Source organism: Herpailurus yagouaroundi, unplaced genomic scaffold (genome assembly GCF_014898765.1).
Source record: "Herpailurus yagouaroundi ecotype Mexico unplaced genomic scaffold, PumYag 166, whole genome shotgun sequence".
In the NCBI taxonomy this organism is placed as follows: Eukaryota; Metazoa; Chordata; class Mammalia; order Carnivora; family Felidae; genus Herpailurus; species Herpailurus yagouaroundi.
Window position 1 is genome coordinate 3,823,413 of NW_024412407.1, and position 19,336 is coordinate 3,842,748.

General features: G+C 47.9%; 2 protein-coding genes across 6 annotated transcripts in view; both read left to right on the top strand.

Annotated features, from left to right (window-relative positions):
• Positions 1-1,500, top strand: part of BIN2 (bridging integrator 2) — a 34,198-nt gene extending 32,698 nt beyond the window's left edge. For all 5 annotated transcript variants that reach the window (XM_040488097.1, XM_040488096.1, XM_040488100.1 and 2 more), the window contains 2 exons: positions 494-565; positions 1,373-1,500. In XM_040488097.1, the coding sequence (XP_040344031.1) occupies positions 494-565; positions 1,373-1,396 (96 nt within the window). In that variant the 3' untranslated portion in view covers positions 1,397-1,500. The remainder of the gene's footprint in view (positions 1-493; positions 566-1,372) is intronic.
• A 4,055-nt stretch (positions 1,501-5,555) lies between these two features.
• The window catches only part of SMAGP (small cell adhesion glycoprotein), a 17,681-nt gene continuing 3,900 nt past the window's right edge, over positions 5,556-19,336 (top strand). The window contains exons 1-3 of the mRNA XM_040489022.1: positions 5,556-5,564; positions 6,395-6,786; positions 7,501-7,559. Of these exons, the coding sequence (XP_040344956.1) occupies positions 5,556-5,564; positions 6,395-6,786; positions 7,501-7,559 (460 nt within the window). The remainder of the gene's footprint in view (positions 5,565-6,394; positions 6,787-7,500; positions 7,560-19,336) is intronic.

Below are 19,336 nucleotides of genomic sequence, written 5' to 3' on the forward strand. Positions count from 1 at the left end.
TTCAAGCCCCGCGTCGGGCTCTGGGCTGATGGCTCAGAGCCTGGTGCCTGCTTCCGATTCTATGTCTCCCTCTCTCTCTGCCCCTCCCCCGTTCATGCTCTGTCTCTCTCTGTCTCAAAAATAAATAAAACGTTCAAAAAAAATTAAAAAAAAAAAAAAGACCTACATTTATACCCTCCTAGACTCCCACATAGATTTATATACAGATGCATGTCACACGGATCACACAGTGTCTGATCAGGGAGACAACGGGAGTCCCAAGACCCGGTTCCCTGTCATTTCACCTTTGAATCTGGGTCTCTTGATCTGTAACAGAGCATGACAGTAAAGCCTTCCCCGATGCTCTCAGGCCATAGTGAAACAACACTGTACGTTTGCCCTTTGTGTTGTCTTTGCCCCTTGTAAAGTGTAGGGCACAGAAGACCCTTCTAAGCTGGGGAGAGGCTGGGGAGGTGGATCCACCTCTTAACCAGCAGAACTCTTCTTTTTGTAGAGCCAAGATCAGCTTCACGTCTCCGCAGTTCCAGAAGAGAGCGACGTCATGGCACCCGAGCCTCAAGAAGAGGTAAGGAGGCCAGATCCACAGAATGGGATGAGTGGGAAGATTGGGCACTAGGGGTGGACAGAGGTTTGGTTACAGTCTGGAAACCTCACTGTGGGCTACAGGGGGAAGCCAGCAGTGAACAGTATCCTCCGGGCAAAGTCAGGCAGGTGGGAGCCAGAGGAACCAAGAATAACCTGGGCCTTTGTGGTTTCTGTGCCCATTTCCCAGCCCTTGACCTTGAACCTCTGGACCTCTCGCCGTAGCCTTATCTCCTAAATATGTGTTTAGTTGTATGGGAACTTATTTCAAAAAGGAGTTGAGATATATATAAAAGGCACACAAAAAGGTAAATATGTACACACGCACAGCATACTCAGAAGTATATTAGTAACCATGACATAAAATGGAGCCATGAACTAGGGAAAGACAAAAAAGCATTCTATAAAATAAAAGTACCAAGGATGGACCACAAAGGTGGTTGCAACACTTTCTAACATCCAAGGAGAAGAGGAAAACATGATCAGCTCATTTAGTTCGTGCTGCCCACTCCTCAAGAGAGCAACCGCTCTTGTTACTAAGACGAAAAGAAGTTTCCCCTGTGAGTCCTCGTAAAGAGATGGCAAATGATGCGATGAACAGTATCTGCACCCAGTCTTTACAGTAATCCCAGCAACCAGTTTTACATCGCCTCCCTGGGTATAGCCCAGTGCCTTACAAGAAATACAATTTGCTAGAAGCAAACTGAGCTCCTCCACCCCCTCCTCCCCGGGAGTGGTTGGTGAGAGGGCAGGTCGGCATCTAACCCAGTCACGTTTGTTTGTTCTCCAGGTATCTACAGTGCAAAATGACTAACTCTGAAGAGGGACTGCCGGGCCCCCGCCCCCCCCCCCCCCCGCAGCACACACCTCCCCAAGAAGCTCCTCAGCTCAAGGGTATACAGGTCAGAGGGACTTAAGATCTAGCATTCATTTTTAGGTTCTCCACCCCTGTGAATGCTGATGGTCTCTAAAGATCTAGCATTAATGGGGGCTGAGGAGCAGACTTAGGGGAGGGAGGGAGGGAGGCAGGCTTGGGAGAAGAAACCATTAGACTCGGGGAGTATTGAACTCAGGCTTTAGCATTGTCAGAATAAGAAGACTTTATATGTTAATTAAAGTAGGTGGAAAATGACCATAAATTAGCAAGAGCATCTATAGACACAGACACGTCCGCACAGAGACCCATAACCACACGTACTCAGAGAACAGCGGACAAATCTTTGACTCACCACTCATTGGCAAGACCTCGAGCCAGAAGAACAGATTTGCAGACAGTTAAATAAAAGTATCATTCGAACCGTGTGTGGATCCTTATTTTAACACAAAGTTGTTCCAGCCCAGCGCACTGTTCTCCACTTAGGTCGTATTGCATGTACCCCTTGTTCAGAAAGCGTCAGTCCCATCCTTGACCCCCAGCTCGGTCAGAATGCTGCGGGGGGGGGGGGGCGGGGCACAGGTTCCTTTCCTCAATCCAGACGCTTTACTGCATGCCCTCTCTCACTTTCAGTTAATAAGCAAATGCCCTTGGAAAGGGGTTGCATTTTAGAGCTGTGTCTAGTGTTTACAATGTGGTCCTTGGCGTAAATAAGCATCTGAAGGGCGCCTGGGTGGCTCGGTTGGTCGAGCTTCCGACTTCGGCTCAGGTCGTGATCTCATAGTTCATGAATTTGAGCCCCACGTTGGGCTCTGCGGAGCCTGCTTAGGATTCTCTGTCCCCGTCTCTGCCTCTCCCCCACTGGCTTGCATGCCCTTTTTCTCTCTCAAAAATAAGTAAATAAAAAAAAAAAAAAAGGCATCTCAGCAGGATGGAAGAAGAAATGGAACTCCTGACAAAATACGATAATATAACAGAAACGGCATTGAATTTAGAGTCCGAAATCCAGGATTCACGTCCTATCATTTACTTCTGTGAAAACATTAAAAACTCACTTTGACTTCCTGCCAGCCTAAAAACACACACGCCTACATCTTTGCTTTTGTGTCTGGGGTTATGGACAACAGCACAATTCAGTCATTCAGCAAGCATTTACTGAGTACCTACTCTGCACCAAGTACTGTACTAGGTACTAGACAAATAATGATGAGGAAGAAGCTAAAACTTTATAGAGACAGAATATTGATCAGGGAGCAGAATGGGTAGGATTTAGCAATGGGTTAGAGGAGGACACATGACTGAAGTTTTTCAGGGATTACTCTGGGTTAGGCTTGAGAGACAAGGATTTGGGGGTGCCATTCTCTGAAATGGTGATCACAGGAGGAAGGTGGTTGCTGCGTGCGGGTTCTCTGGTTGCAAACAACAAACGGCCACAATTGAGCAATAAAGAACATGTTGGAGGGGGCGGCGCCTGGGTGGCTCAGTCGGCTAAGCATCCGACTTCGGCTCAGGTCATGATCGCATGGTTTGTGAGTTCAAGCTCCACATCAAAAAAACAAAACAGGGGCCCCTGGGTGGCGCAGTTGGTTAAGCGTCCGACTTCAGCCAGGTCACGATCTCGCGGTCCGTGAGTTCGAGCCCCGCGTCAGGCTCTGGGCTGATGGCTCAGAGCCTGGAGCCTGTTTCTGATTCTGTGTCTCCCTCTCTCTCTGCCCCTCCCCCGTTCATGCTCTGTCTCTCTCTGTCCCAAAAATAAATAAACGTTGAAAAAAAAATTTTTTTTTAAAAAAACAAAAAAACAAAACAAAAACAAAAACAAAAACACAACATTGGAGGGGATATCAGGCAGCTCACAGAACCGAAAGAACAGGAAAGGACAAGAGTCAGCCCATGGGTGTCTGTGGCAGGAATGTGTGGACTGTCCTTTAGGGAGGACTCAGCCTCCACCACCTTCTGCCACTGTGTCCTTTGCAGACTCAGACTGCCTGGAGAAAGAATCTGGCCCAGTTGATGGAGAGGCAGGTTAGCATCTACGATGACAGGGAGACCAGTGGGGGTGGTGGGACGACGAGGCGGTGGTAATGAAGATGGAAGACAAAGAAGCACAAGGACACTTCTAGAGCGATGGAAACATCCACGGTATTGTGATCGTTTAATGAGTACCCACACGCGTCAGAACTGACCAAAGTGTATGCTTTCTGCGTGGTTTATTGGGTGTCCCCTACAACCACGGGCTACAAGGAGCTCGAGAACTTGCAGGACCTTCCAGTAAATGCGTCTGTTGGGGAGCTGGAAATCAGTGTTTGTATTTAGGAGTTGTTTTTCTAAGAGCTAACCCTGCTGGTCTTATTTGAAAGCCTTCAAAAGGTCGCTCCTGCCAAAACGGACAAGAGGTTGCATGCCGCCCTGTACGAGCCCTACTGCCTGTATTTTAACACCTCTCCTAGAAGGCATCCCATCCCTGCGGCACTCAGAATCACAACCGGGAGCGATGCTCCAAGGCTACCGGCAGGGGTGACGCTGGGAATACAGGCCCTTAGCTGTCCAAGGCCTTCCATGACCTGCTTGGACTTGCCCCTCCCACATTCATCTGGCAAAATCCAATTCATGCCTTTTCTCCGCAAGGCTTTCCTGCCTGGGAAAGGGGTGTGCCAGAGAGGACTTCTAGGGACTTATAGTCTTAAGGGAGGGTGGGGGGGAGGCGGGGGGAAGCACCCAAAGTAACTGGTACCACAGAGGCACTACTGACGTGCAGATATTTACTAGATTGTGAGACGGACACTTGATCTGCATATGGTCCTACAGGAGGTTCCAGGAAGACAGGGGAAAGGGCCAGTATGCTGGGCATTAACGAAGAATTTTGCTTATTTAGGCAAGATAGTCCCGACGAGGAACCAAATCGTTTACCCTGATTTACAAAACGGTAAAGTTGTCCAGGGGAAAGGCTAGGATTGAGAAGACTGCCGTCCTGGCAGCAGCACAAGAAGGGGCTAGAAGCCAATACCTTGGGCAGAGATGAGTATCTCTTATTCCCTGCCCTGAGGCCCCTGAGGTCTGTTGACCAAAGAATGGCTGCTCCAGTTTCTGAAGTTTAGCATTTAATCCTTAGAGAACACTCACCACCAATGAGGCTCCATTCGTCATCTGTCTGTATGCATCTCCATATAAAATCAATTGCAAGAACATCACCCAGTCCCTGCCTTCCAGTAATGTGAAGGACAGTATTGACAGACTAGGTGAGATACCTAGAGAACACTGGAAACATGACACATCCAGGATATACAGGCTATACCGAAGAACAGAATACACCTGATGCTTACGGTATTGCTGTTTTATGCTCAATTAGGTGCTGAGCATATGCATATTGGATCTCCTTCTTCTGCATGTTTATGCTTTTAAAATGAATGGTAGGTATGTGCCAACACGGATAAAATCACGTACCTGCAAACCTTTGGAGGTTACAGACCGCTAGTGGGGGAGGGGCAGAGAGGGGGACACAGAATCCGAGGCAGGCTCCAGGCTCTGAGCTATCAGCACAGAGCTGGACATGGGGCTTGAACTCACGAGCCATAAGATCCTGACCTGAGCCGAAGTCAGATTCTTAACCGACTGAGCCACCCAGGCACCGGCTAACTTATATACATCTTGCCTCCATGTGACTTTCTTTGTCTTTCTTGGCTGGATTGGTAGTTTTCCCACACATGGGCTTTCTTTTGCCTCACTGATACCTACTGTGCCTTTAAAGACATATTTAAATAAAATGAATTTCATCAACTTACTCTTTTCCCTCTGTTTTTTACCAACCAAATAATAGCTTTAGGAATGAAAGCAACTACCCTTGCTTATTTGTGTCTTTGCTTTTTTTCTCCCACTATGCCTCTAATCTGAGACTTTCTCCGTCAGTCTTTGTTCCCCAAATGAACATGCACAAGATCGGTCCATCAGTCTATATAAATACTGATTTCCAAAACCAGAGAACTCCTCACCGGAATAAGGAAGCAAGGAAGTCTGTATCACTGGAATGGAAGGCAGAATAAACCACTTGAGTTCTAAGTAGGAAGTCAATATAAAAATGGCTACCATTTATTGAGCACTTACTATGTGCCAGGTAATGTTCTAATGCTTTAGGTGTATTAACATTCCATCCTCCACCACCCCCAGTAACTCCAGGAAAGAGGTACTGCCCTAGATGGAGAAATGAAACCAAGGTCGCTTGTCCAAGATCACACAGCAGGGCGGATGGCAGAGCCTGTGTTTATACTATTACATCCTTAGTCATTGAGTTCATTAATATGAGAACATTTCCTGCCACAGAGAAGTGAGTCAAGATGGCTTAAGGGTGGCACTGATTAACAGGTTGAGATTCTTACCAGGTGCTAGAAGTGTGGCCGTGAAATGGCTTCATTTCAGGGATGAGAGAACAGATTTTAGAGATGTTAAGTAATTCGCCCAAAAGTCATACAGCTAACAAGCCGCGGCGCTGGGACCGTTTGAATCGAAAGTCCGTGACGCTCTTACCCTCTATACTATACATGTAGCCTCGGAAGAATGTCAGAGGAGGAAGATCCGGATGGGGCCCCGCTTCCCTCCCTCCCCCCTCCGAGCCTCCCGGCTTCCCGGCCGCGGGAAGCTCCAAGCTTTCTGGACGCGGACCTGTTTACGTAAATGAGACGCAAACGCAAGTAAACGTGATTTTCCGCATTTGCTGGGAGTTCAAATTCCGTCGATCGGGGGAAAGGGGACAGATCTCCGTTATCCCAGTTCCGATCCCACGCCGTCTGGAGCCTCGGGACGAGGGAGGAAGCGGCTCCGGATGGAGAGGAAAGTGACAATCGGACGAGGAAAAGCAGCCTTTCCTCCCGGGGGAGCAGCGGCGGCCGGGCGGGCAGAGGGAACCTGCAGAGGGCGGTTTCTCTCCTCTTTTCCTGTCCCACCCAGTCGGCCGGCCCCCCCACCCCCACTCCCGGCCGGCCTCCGCAGCTAGCTCCGCGCCCCGGTCCGCGGCTTCCTCCCGCTCGGTGTCCCTCGGCGGCCCTCGGCGAATCTCCGCCGTTCCCGCCCCCCGGAGAGTTCAAAAGGACGCGCGGAGCGGCGCCGGGCCCTTTCCGCGGCAGCCCGTCCGACTGGGAAGGTGAGCACGCGGAGGAGGGCACCTGGGGAGGGCGGGAGGCCCGGCCGAACCCGGGGGCCGCGAGCACACGGCAGTCGCCTCGGCCGCGGGAGCGACGCCAGCCCAGAGCGGCCGGAGCCTCCCGTCGCGGCCGCTCGGAAACGCCCGCCCGGGACAGCTGGTCCCACGCGCCGCGGGCTGCCCCGGGAGCCGTGTGCGGGTAACGCTGGAGGGGCGGGGCCGAGGCCGAGTCGCCGGGTCCACGCCGCGCCAGCCCCGACGTCCGCGCGGGGCCAAGAGGGGCTCGGCGTTAGTGGCCGGCGGGCGGGGTGCGGCAGGGGGTGCGCGGACGGCGCAGCGTGACGGGGAAGGGACGAGTGAGGGGAGCGGGCCAGGGCCCGACGGCGGCTGGTCGGGGACGGGCCCGAAGGCGACTGAGGCCCCTCACCTCCACGTTCTGGTGCCTGGCTCCCCGCCCCCAGGCCCCGGCCCTGCCCCCACGCGGGCCCGGGAGCCGGTGCGTCCTGCCCTCCCGGCCCTCTCCTGACCCCTAGTGGACGGCTGGGCGCAGCCGCCAGGCTCGCGAAGCGCGGAGCACCCGTGCCTGTGGCCGGTCGAAACTGGGTGCGCTGCTAATTTGCATACCTTCGCCTAACTTTCTCAGGCCGGGAGAGATCCCTTAGGTAAATGTGGTTGGTGGCCGAGTGACAGGATCGCGGGGTGGCACGTTCAAAGGCAGCGTCCGCCAAGTACCAGAGATCTCGGCTCTGCTCTTGGTACCACCAGCCCGAAGATGTGCTCAGGGAAACCCAAAGAGAAGAGTTTAGGACTAGCCCCATGAGGGAAGGGACCCACGAAAACCTGGCCCCAAAGGCTCTCCAGCGCCAGGTAGGGGCCCATCCACCTCATGCCGTCTTTGTCCCTCTTCCTACAGATCTGCTCTCTCTCCACTTGCTGCGATGACTAGCCTGCTAACCACGCCTTCTCCAGGAGGTAGGTGAAGGCCTTTCTAATACTAATGGTAGAGACATTCGTCTTCCCCCAGCCCAGGCCTGGAATTCCCTGAGGCCTCAGCCCAGATCTCCGTGCTCACCTCCAAAGGGCCTGGAAGGCCCAGAGGGCAACCAGAGTGGTTACTTTGGTGCGGTTTGAATCTGAAATCATGGGGACCTGCGCTGGTCCCCGACACTGCCACTTAAAACTTTGTGACCTTGAGTGAGTGATCTACCCTCAAAGCTCCAGTTTTCTCATCTGTAAAATGGGGGAAATAGTGCCTATCTTGCGAGGTTATTATGAGATACCGCATATAAAACACCTAGCAACAGTGTCTCATATCTAGTAAGCACTCAGTAACATTGGTAACAAACAAGTGCTTGTTAGAGACCCACATTTTCCTGGAAAGGAATTCTGTCTGTTTTTGTTTTGTTTTTTTAAATGTTTATTTATTTTTGAGAGAGAGAGCACGGGGGAGGAGCAGAGAGAGGGAGACAAGCAGGCTCTGCGCTGTCAGCCCAGAGTCCAGAGCCCAGTGTGGGGCTTAAACTCCCAGATCATGAGATCATGACCTGAGCCGAAGTCGGACACTTAACCAGCTGAGCCACCCAGGTGCCCCTGCCTGCTTTTTAATTCCACTCCTCTGATCCTACGCTCCAGGATCAAAACCCATTGTTTCTTGCAGGCAGGGATCCACCTCTCCTCACTCTGAGAACAGATTCCCGCCTTTTGTTCCGTAACCAAGCTGAGCCAGACAAACCATCAGATAGTCACTGATTGTGTTTTCGTTGTGTACTCATTTAGGGTTGGGGGGGGGACCACCAAAACTGGGGAGACAAAACCTTGGTTGGTCTGTACACCTTTGTTTTCATATACACAGCCTCATTCGTCATTAGGACCGACATTATCTACTATACTGATGTGGCATGTGACAACCCCAGGGAAGTCTAAGACAGTGTCCTCTGTAACTGGTGATGCGCACTATTCACAATGTCCGTTGTCCAGTGAGAGATGAGGAAAGGGAGAAGTGGCTAGAAGTCCAGATTGGTCAGCAAAGGCTTCGTGAGTGGGGAATGGAATGGAGTACTTACGCTTAAAGAATCGATGAGGTTTGTACACAGCAAGAAGGGCACAGTGGGTATTCTGGATCAGGTTCGTGCCTTGTGCGAAACCACCAAGACTGCATTTGTCCTGGACGCTGTTCTGGAGGAGAGGGCAGAGGACCGCGAGAATAAACCTCCCCGAGGGAAAAGAGGTGATGCTTGGGCAGCTAACTGAGGAATTAGGACTTGGGTAAATTCTTTTCTTTACTTTTTTCAATTTGTGGTAAAATACAGGTACTATAAATGTTACGATTTTAACCACGTTTTGGTAGCCCAGTGGTATTAAATACTGATTAACATTCACACTGTTGTGCAATCATCGTGACGGCCCATCTCCAGAACTTTGTCATCTTCCCACACTGAAACTGTGTATTGATTAAGCAATAACCCCCCACTGCCCCGCCCTCCAGTGCCTAATGACCAGCAATATACTTTTCTATCTGTAGAAATTTGACGAGGTACCTCATGTAAGTGGAATCATACAATATTTGTCCTTTTCTGTCTGGCTCTCTTAACATGTCTAGGGTTCATCCAGGCTGCACCATGTGTCAGAATTTCTCTCCTTTTAAGGCTGAATAATAGCACGCATACATCATTATACATATATATATGATACATCATTTTGTGTATCCATTCACCCATCAATAGATTGCTTTCACCTTTTGGCTACTGTGAATAAGGCTGCTGTGAATATGAATGACTTCTCGAGTACCTGCTTTCAGTTCTTTTGGGTACATTCCCAGTAGTGAAATTGCTAGATCATGTGGTGATTCTGTTTAATTTTTTGAGGAGCGGCCATACTGTTTGCCATCGACGCACAAAGGTTCCAATTTCTCTGCATCCTTAACGGCACTCTTCTTTTCTTTCCTTCTTTTTTTTTTTTTTTTTTGCATATCTCCTTTGCAGGTATGTCGATTCAAGTCCTTGGCCGTTTTTTAATTGGCTGGTTTTGTGGTTGTCGTTGAGTTTTATATTTGTATTCTTGACTTAACGAGCGACATGAATGAAGTGGTATTCTGGGATGTATCATACAGCCCCCCATTCATGGGGTTCAAGCAAACAAAAGTTCCTTGACAAGGACAGGGAAATCACAGACAGGGGGAGGGCTTGTACTTTGAAAGATGGGATAATTGAGAGTCTTGCTTGTGGCTTCCCCGCCTCCCCACCTATGCCACCTCACATCCCTTTTCCCTAATCTATAAAGATGTCCTAAAGGAGATCCTTTGGGAGTGTTGAAAGTGAGGACACGTTATGGCTTTCAGAGGCCCTTGGTACTTTTGCCTTTGTGAGCCCATTCCTCCATTAAAAAATATATTTACATTTACATAAAATTGTAGTTTTTAAGCTTGCATAGTGGCTGTATCACAGCCAACGCTATGATATTGAAGGTGTGACTATTGCTAATTGAAAAATTGTTTTACAACCGTGTTGGTATAAAGAAGAACATAATATTGATATAATGAAACCACTATTTTATATTTATAATTAATAATTGATTGATATAACAGTATGACAGTTTCCTTGACCTAACATTCCATTTTTTTCTTCTGATTTTAAAAGAAATTAAAATCGCTACAATTAAAATCCTCAGAAAACACTTTGATGGGCCCCTAAAATACTGTAGACCCTACGCATTGTGCCTGCTGTGCCCAGCACACAGGCCACCCTATTGAAAGCAGGGTGGAGTGGAAACTGGCATTGTGGGCTGTGTCTCCCCCTGCCCCTCGCCAGGTTAAGCCCGTCTCTTTTGCCACCTAATTACACAGCCACATCCTAGGTTGTCTTCCCTCTGAATCAGACCCCCCCCACCTTTTTCATCTTGCTTATTCCTACTCACAGCCCTGTGAACAGGTTTTATTCTCATTTTGGAGAAGCAAAAACTGACGTTCGGGGCAATGAAGAAAGGTACAGAGATTAAATTCTCCCAAGGTCATGTGCCTAATAAAGGCTGAGGCAGGGTTTTGTGCCAGGTGTGGTTTACCCCAAAGCCTGTGTTTTTCCTGCCATCGTACATCGCTCTCAGAGTCTCACTCCACCCCGTTGGCCCAGGCACATGAAAGAGGAGGGAGAAAGGGAGCGGGCTTCCAGGGCGGGTTCCCATAGAAAGGAGAACTGGGGGACCCGCCCTTTGTTGGGCAAGCTTAGAGCAAATAAGTAGGTTGGCAGACTGAAGTGGCAAAGGATCTGATGCCTCAGTGATAAGAGATTTAGCCTGGAAACAGGGGTCACAAGGAAACCGACAGGTATCTGGGTTAACAAGAACCAAAAAAGGGTAAATGGGCAAAATAGATCTTGAAGTTCATTTGCTGTTGGTTAGGATTTGGGTGGAGCCTCAAATCTTACTGTGGTCCCGTACCCTAAGCCTCCCGCCTGAACGAAAAATGGTGTGACGGTCCTCCCATGTCTGAGAAGGGAAGGAAGAGAGTAACATCATTATTCCTTTATTTGGACAGGGAGACAGGAGAGAAGCAGGGTAGGAACAGGAGATGATGGTGGGAAAGCTATAAGCCATTTACCCCCTTTTTTTGCCAGGCTTCCTGAACTTAAGTTTACTTGGTTGTTGTTTCCTTTTTCTTTTGTTTTAATTTTTTTTTTTTAATGTTTATTCATTTTTGAGACAGAGAGAGACAGAGTGCAAGCAGGGGTGGGGCGGAGAGAGAGGAAGACACAGAATCCGAAGCAGGCTCCAGGCTCCGAGCTGTCAGCACAGAGCCCGATGCGGGGCTCGAACCCACAAACCTTGAGATCATGACCTGAGCCAAAGTCAGACGCTTAACCGCCTGAGCCACCCAGGTGCCCCTGTTGTTTATTTTTTCATTAAAAAGCTATTACATGCAAGACGCCTGGGTGGCTCAGTCGGTTAAGCGTCCACCTCTTGGTTTCAACTCAGGTCGTGATCTCACGGTTCGTGGGATGGAGCCCCGCGTCCCGGCAACAGCACAGAGTCGGTTTGGGATTCTCTTTCTCCCTCTCCCTCTCTGCCCCTCCCCTGCTGGTGCTCGCTCTGTCTGTCTGTCTCTCTCTCTCTCTCTCTCTCTCTCCAAATAAATAAATAAACAATTTTAAAAATTATTTTTTTAAAAAAAGCTGTGCCATGCCACTTAAGGAGTAGCCTTCTAGACCTTTTCTGTGTATACGCAGACATATGTGTATGTGTGTGTGTGTGTGTACGTTTATAGTTTCATTTTAATTTACTTTTTTTCAAACATGTAATCATATTACACATTACTGCCCTAGCAATTTGCTTCTTTCATCTAACCGTATATCCTGTGTCAGTAATAGCAGATCTAACCACATTCCTTTTAACAACTGTATAGTGTTTCCAGAATGAATGGCCTGTAATTTATTTAATCATCCTCCTGCTGATAGACATTCAGATACGTGTCAACTCTTGCAAACAGTGCTATAGTGAACACCCTTTCCGTTCTGCAGTAAAACTCCGGGAACCAAACCCAGTGGACATGTAAACAAAATGGTTAGCTGGGAGCAGAGCGGAGATGTTTCCAGAACCTGGAGAGCTGGTACTGTGCGGTGGAAAGAACCTTGAAATAAGGAGGTAGATTTGAAGCCCAACTCAGCCAACTGCCGAGTAACTCTGGGCTGCTTGATGCAGTTTGCTGAGCTCGTACATAATGATAACACCAACCCTGCTTACATCACCACCGTGGGGTGGAGAGAAAATAATGTACGTTTTATAAAGTATAAATTGCAAATACAGACTACAGTTTTGTTTTTTTTAATTTTATGTAGGCTCCATGCCCCACATGGGGCTTAAACTCACAACCCTGAGGTTAAGGGGCACCTGGGTGGCTCAGTCGGTTAAGCTTCTGACTCTTGGACTTGGGCTCAGGTCATGATCGCGAGGTTTGTGAGTCTGAGCCCCACATCGTCTTTGGGCTCTGCAGTGATAGGCCGGAGCCTGCTTGGAATTCTCTCTCCCTCTCTCTCTGCTCCTCCCCCGCTTGCTCCCTATCTCTCTCAAAACCCTGAGATTAAGAGTCACAGGCTCTACCAACTGAGCCAGCCAGGCACCCCCATAGGTTACAGTTGTGACACTTGAAGCCTGAAGACCCTAGCTCATTAGCACCTAGGATACCCCGTGACCTTTAGTGGAGTGGAGTTCAAAATTTGATTAAAAAAAAAAAAAAGTAAACATTTTATTTTGGAAGAATTTAGATTTGTAGAAAAGTTGCAAAAATAATACAGAGAGTTCCCATGTACTCTTCAGCCGGTTTTCCTAATGTCAGTATCTTACACGACCATGGCACATTGCGAAAACCAACACATCAACATCAGTATAATCCTGATAACTAAACTAGAGACTTCACTGAGATTTCACCAGTTCAGAAATTTGATTTCGAAGAAAATTCTAAAGGAACACTTTCACTTTATAAAAATTCCAAAATTGGGGCGCCTGGGTGGGTGGCTCAGTCAGTTAAGTGTCCCAACTTCAGCTCAGGTCATGATCTCAAGGTTTGTGAGTTCGAGCCCCGCATCGGGCTCTGTGCTGACAGCTCAGAGCCTGGAGCCTGCTTCGGATTCTGTGTCTCCCTCTCTCCCTGCCCCTCCCCTGCTTGTGCTCTGTCTCTTTCAAAAATAAATAAACAGTAAAAAAAAAATACTTTTTTTTAATTCCAAAATTAAGGCTGAGAAAGTTCCTGCGGGTCAGCTAGTTCACCCACCCATTCTGTGCTAAAATTCTCTCTCCAGTACCCCATGAAGCATGTGACCCGTTTTGCTCTTCCTGCCCGGAGGGGAGACCTCTCTCTCCCATTAGTTTCCGCCAGTGGTCCTCTTGCACAGGCCATCCATCGGCATATTTGAAGATAGCATTCAAATTCTGGGCTCTCCCTAAGTGTTCTGTCTGGACTTTGTCTTACAGGCTTTCCTTATCTGATACAGTTTCCAAGCCTTTCATTATTTTGGCTGCTCACCACATAATTGTCACACCCTGATGCAGCTCTGCAGTCTAAGAGTGGCACAAAGTAGGTCCACATTGTTACCTCCATTATTAGAGACCATATTTATATTAACGGGGGCCTAAGATGACAGCAAGTTAAAAAAAATTTATTTATTTTATTTTATTTTTGAGAGAGAGAGAAAAAAAATACATGAACAGGGAAGGGGAAGAGAGACAGAGGGGGACAGAGGATCCAAAGTAGGCTCTTGCTGACAGCAGAGAGAGAGAGCCCAGTGCCAGGCTCGAACTCATGAACTGTGAGATCATGACCTCGGCTGAAGCCGGATGCTTAACCAACTGAGCCACCCAGGCGCCCCTAACTTTTTTTAAGATTGTAAAAGAACAGGTGACCCTTGAACAACATGGGGATTAGGGACACCAACCTCCACACAGTCAAAAATCCATGTATAACTTTTGACTCCCCCCCCCCAAACTTAATTACTAATAGCCTACTGTTGACCAAAAGCCTTACCAATAATAGTCCATTGTATATACATATAACATATATATATGTGTGTATATATATATATATATATATATACACACACACACACACACACAGAACATATATTCTGTATGTTATGCATACTATACACTGTATTCTTACAGTAAAGTAAGCTAGACAAAAGAAAATGTTATTAGGAAAATCATGAGGAAGAGAAAATACATTTACAGTACTATATTGTATTTTGGGGGGGGGAGTCCTCCTGAGAAGTAGATCCACACAGTTGAAACCTGTGTTGTTCAAGGGTCAACTGTAGTTATCACCGTAAGAGATTGAGAAGATAAAGGAAAGCATGTAGAAGAAATTACAAATCATCGAAAATTCCACCACCTAGCTATCACTCTTGTTGCCATTTTGGGGTATATCCTTCTAGTACCAGTTGCTTTCCACTGATCTCACTGTAAGTCTTTATATATATGCTACTGCTAAGCCATGGCGCCCCCCTTCTTTCTTCGTGAGTAGTTGGTTTGCTGAACCTAAGACCTAGGACTCTTGTCGAATTCTCATCTTGTTCAATTTGGCCCATTTCTGCAGTCAGTTGAAATCTCTCTGTTCATCAGTTTACTGGTTGCCCCTCTTGCTTGGAGACTTGCACAACTTTGTGGAACCTTCCCTGGGCCTGCAGGAGTCTGCCTTTACCCAAAGGGCACTGAGCCCTTCCACACTGAGCTCGTGTAGAAGGCACCAGTAACGTGGATCACCAAAAAAAGATCCTAAAGATCTTGCAAAGGATTTACCGTGCAGTGTCTTACAAGGCAAGCAAAAAAGGCAGAGTTACTATCAGAAGGGAAAAATGATATTGAACTTTCTTATACCTATCTTACGACATAAGATCTTTATTTTGAATTACAGAGGGACCTTAAATTTAGAACCGGCGTGGTTTGACATAATAGTATCAATTCAGAAAGAACCGAGGTCAGATCCCAGCGGAAGGCCCTGTGGTTACACGTGCATCGCTTCGTTCCTCAATGGTCAATTACTTCTCCACTTAGGCCTTAGAGCCAGCCTGTACTGCTCCGCAGGACGTTAGAAACAGTCTTACCCACGCTCTGTGATAAGAGGCTATTTACTCCTACCGCACCTTTCAACTCTCCTTAAACTCCAGTCCCCATCCTCACTCTCAGTTGATGACCTTGCGTTCTATTTTCTTGAGCAAATTAAACTTCTCAGAAAGAAGTCTGCCAGAGGCTCCCACCGCCCCCGCGCACCTGCCACCTGCCCCCGTGCCCCTGTGCGTGTCAGTGACGCCAGATCTCTGCTCCTCCTGCAGCCAGCCAGTCTCTCTGTGCACTGGGTCCCGTCCCCGTCAAGGACGTGGTTGGAGCCACTCTCCTCCCTCACGTATCACCAGCTGTTCCCTCTCTGAGTTATTCCTATCCATAAATAAACATGCTGTCATTTCTCCCATCCTTAAAAAAATAAACAAAAACCCTGAACTCCCATCCCCCTCCCACTACAGCCCCATTGCTCTGCTCATATTTACAGGAAAAAGTTTATCTATATTCTGCTCCCAGTTCCTCCTCTTCCTTTTTTTTTTTTTTTTTTCCTCGAATCCACTGTAAACCAGGGCCTTTGACGCCAGATTTCACCACAGCTTGTGTTGTCCGGGTCATGACAACATGTGAGCCCTGCGTGGTCAAACCCAGTAATGCTAGTACCTGATCTGTTTGGCTGTTACTCCTCAGTCTCCTTTGCTCTTTCCTTTGTGGGCTCAGCCCTTGGGCCTGCAGATTGGTACTTGTTCCCTTGGTGATCTCACACACTCTCATGGGCTTCAGTATGCTGACTTTTTAAACCTCCAGTCCAGACCTCTTCCCAAAATTCCAGTCTTAACATCTGCACTTGGATGTCTAATAAGCAGTCGTGTCCAGAATTGAATTCTGATCTTTCCTTCCACATCTGTTCCTCCTGCAGGCTTCCCATCTCGGGTGACACCATGCCCTCCCTCCCTCCAGTTACTCAGTCCCAAAACCTTGCCCTTGCCACCACTTTCTCACTGGGCTGCCGCTAGACCCAGTCAGTGCTTTCAAGCCAGTAGAAAAAGTCACCCCTTTTGGGTGGATGCAGCTGTGGCCTTGGGGAGGGTACAACAACCTGCTTCCACCCCTGTCCTATCTTCCCACAGCCCCTTGTCCACACGGCAGTCAAAGGGATCCTTTAAAATCAGTTTCTGTTTGGGGGCACCTGCAGGGTCGGGATTCAGTTGGTTAAGGGTCCGGCTCTTGATCTCAGCTCAAGCCTTGATCTCAGGGTTGTGGGTTCAAGCCCCACATTGGGGCTCTAAAAAAAAAAAAAAAAAAAAATCAGCTTCTGTTTCAGTTACCCATTGCTGCATCACAAACCTCAACAACCAGTGGCTTACAACAAGAACAATTTTATTATTTCTTAACAATTCTGTGGGACTGCTGGCATACTTCTGCTGGTTTCGTCTGTGCCCATTCCCGCAGCTTCAGTTGGCTGGAAGGTCTGCCAGGCTGGAAGGTCCAAAACAGGCTCCCTCACACATCTAGCAGCTGCTGCTAGCTGTCAGCTGAGCGTGGGGTGCCTCAGTTTCCCCACGTGGAGCCTCTCATCCTCCTGTGGGCTACATGGGGCTTCTTCACAACATGGTGGTCTCATCGTTTCAAAAGTGTGGTCTTTGGGGACGCCTGGCTGGCTCGGTTGGTTAAGCGACAGACTTTGGCTCAGGTCATGTAATCGTGTTCCTGAGCTCAGTTCATGTCATGAATTCGAGCCCCCAGGAGTCAGGCTCTCTGTTGTCAGTGCAGAACCCGCTTCAGATCCACTGTCTCCCTCTCTCTCTCTGCCCCTCCCCTTGAGCGCTCTCTCTCAAAAACGAATAAACATTTAAAAAGAAGAAGGAGAAGGAGAAGGAAAAGGAAAGAAGAAGAAGAAGTGTGGTCTTAGGAATTTCAGCCCCACCCCACCCCCCTGCCGTCCCCAGACCCACCAAATCAGAATCTGCATTTTACCAAGATCCTCAGGAGATTCTTATGCACCACAGAGGCTGAAAAGCACTGCTTTGAGATATAAATCCAGTCCCTGCTCAAAAACCTCTAAAAGGTTCTCATTTCAGTCACTGAAAAAGCCAAAATATACAGCCCCTTTAATTCCATCTCCTCTTGCTGGCACTCTCCCCTCCACCATGACCTCCATGCCATGCCTTAACGCATGCCAAGCGTTCTACAGCCCCAGTGCTTTCCAATATTGTGGATACCCTCACCTCACACTTGCTGTTCCCTCTGCCCAGATCTCTGCCTGGCTGCCTTCCTCGCCTTCCATAGGTCTTTACTCCAGTCACTTCATCAGGAAGACTCTCCGTCTACCCCTATCCACAGGCCATGCCCCAACCCCCTTCCTGCTCTTTTTTTGTACATAACACCAATCATCATCTAATACAGTATATCTTTAACTTACTTAGTTTATTGTCCATCTTTCCCTTCTCAGAATGTAAGCTGTATAAAGAAAAGGGTTTTTTTTTAACTATCGTAAAATTATACATAACATTTACAATATTGTGTATATTAAGTATATTCACATTGTTGTGCAACCATCACCACCATCCATCTCCAGAAATTTCTCGTCTTCCCAGACTGACACTCTTGTACCCACTAAACAACAACTCCCCATCCCTCCTCTGCCCAGCTCCTGACAACCACCATTCTACTTCCTGTCCCTATGAACTTGACTGTTCTAGGTACCTCCTATAAGTGGAATCCATTTTGTAACACGTGTCAGAATTTCCTGTGTCCCATTATTCAGCCCTAAAACGAAGGAAATTCCGACACGTGCAACAAAATGGATGAGCCTTTGTTCCTGAGAGGTGTGCTTCCTCCTTTTAGAAGTAGATTCCCAAGAGCCTTCACTTCCAAAAGAGACCATTTGCATCAGAAGTAAAAATCTGATGTTGGGTCTGCCTTCTTCATTAATCCATTGTCTTCATAGAGAGGTAAATTTCTTTGTACCTCCTTCATTCGTACTTCCTGCCTCACCAGAAGGCTTTGCGTAAATGGAAACCGACCAAGAACGGCATCCAAGGAAGGCACTTCTGTTGAATCTTCTGTCTGTGAAGGTCTATTGCTGAAATGTACCCTTTAGTTGTAGCCAGCTTGCCTCTGATCACATCCAACATTAAAGTCACGGAGGTTGCATATGAAGCAACGTGGCTCCCACATCACGCTGACTTCACTCCCCGCTTACCAGTTGCCCTTAAGGATGCACTCTTTGTGGCACCACAGTGTGTCGTTGATTGTGGCCCGCTGGTTCTTCCTCCGCCTTTATCCGTATCTTTTAAACCCTTGAACTTTCTGGCAAGTTTCTTGTGCTGCCTCATGGTTACCTTTCATGATCTCCGCCTCTCCTTCACTATTGGAAAAAAGAGGAAAGGAGGGTAGTAGGAAGCGTTAGTGTAAATACCTTGCCCGGGCTTTGGAGCAGGTAGTCCTGGATTCAGAGCTTGGCTCCATGCACTGTTCCTTCATGTGTGACGTGACTCATGTCACTTAACTCCCCCAGGGCCTCCGGGTCCACATTAGCAAATAAAAACACCTACTTGGAAGTGATTGATGTTGTAAGGATTAATAAGCATGTATATAAAGCACCCAGCACAAAGCAGGGACTTAGGAAATAGCAGCTGTCATAATCGGGATCGTTTGCAGAATTTCCCAAATAGGAATCATCTTCCGCCCCAGACTCTTTCCAGGGAGTCCTATGTATCTGTCCACTGAACCCTCACTGAGATTGAGCTCCATGGTCCGGTCCCTGGTTGACCTCATCACTGTCACCTTTCCCAGCATCTATGACTCTGCCTCAGGTACCCAGTAGGTGCAAAGTAAATCGCTGTTGGTGGATTGAACGGAATCCTCTTAATTTTTATACTTAAGATTCTGTACATAAACTGTTCTTCTCAGGGCTTTTTGTATGTCTTATGTTTTCTCATGTTTAGGAAAGGCAAAACTGGGATGCTTGGGTGGCTCAGTCAGTTAAGGGTCCAACTCGATCTCAGCTCAGGCCTTGATCTCAGGGTCATGGGTTCAAGCCCCACATTGGGCTCCACGCTGGGCATGAAGCCTACTTAAAAGAAAGAGAGAAAGAGAGTGAGAGAGAAGAAAAAGGAAGGAAGGAAGGAGAAAGAAGAAGAAAGGAAGAAAAAGAAAGAAAGAAAGAAAGAAAGAAAGAAAGAAAGAAAGAAAGAAAGAAAGAAAGAAAG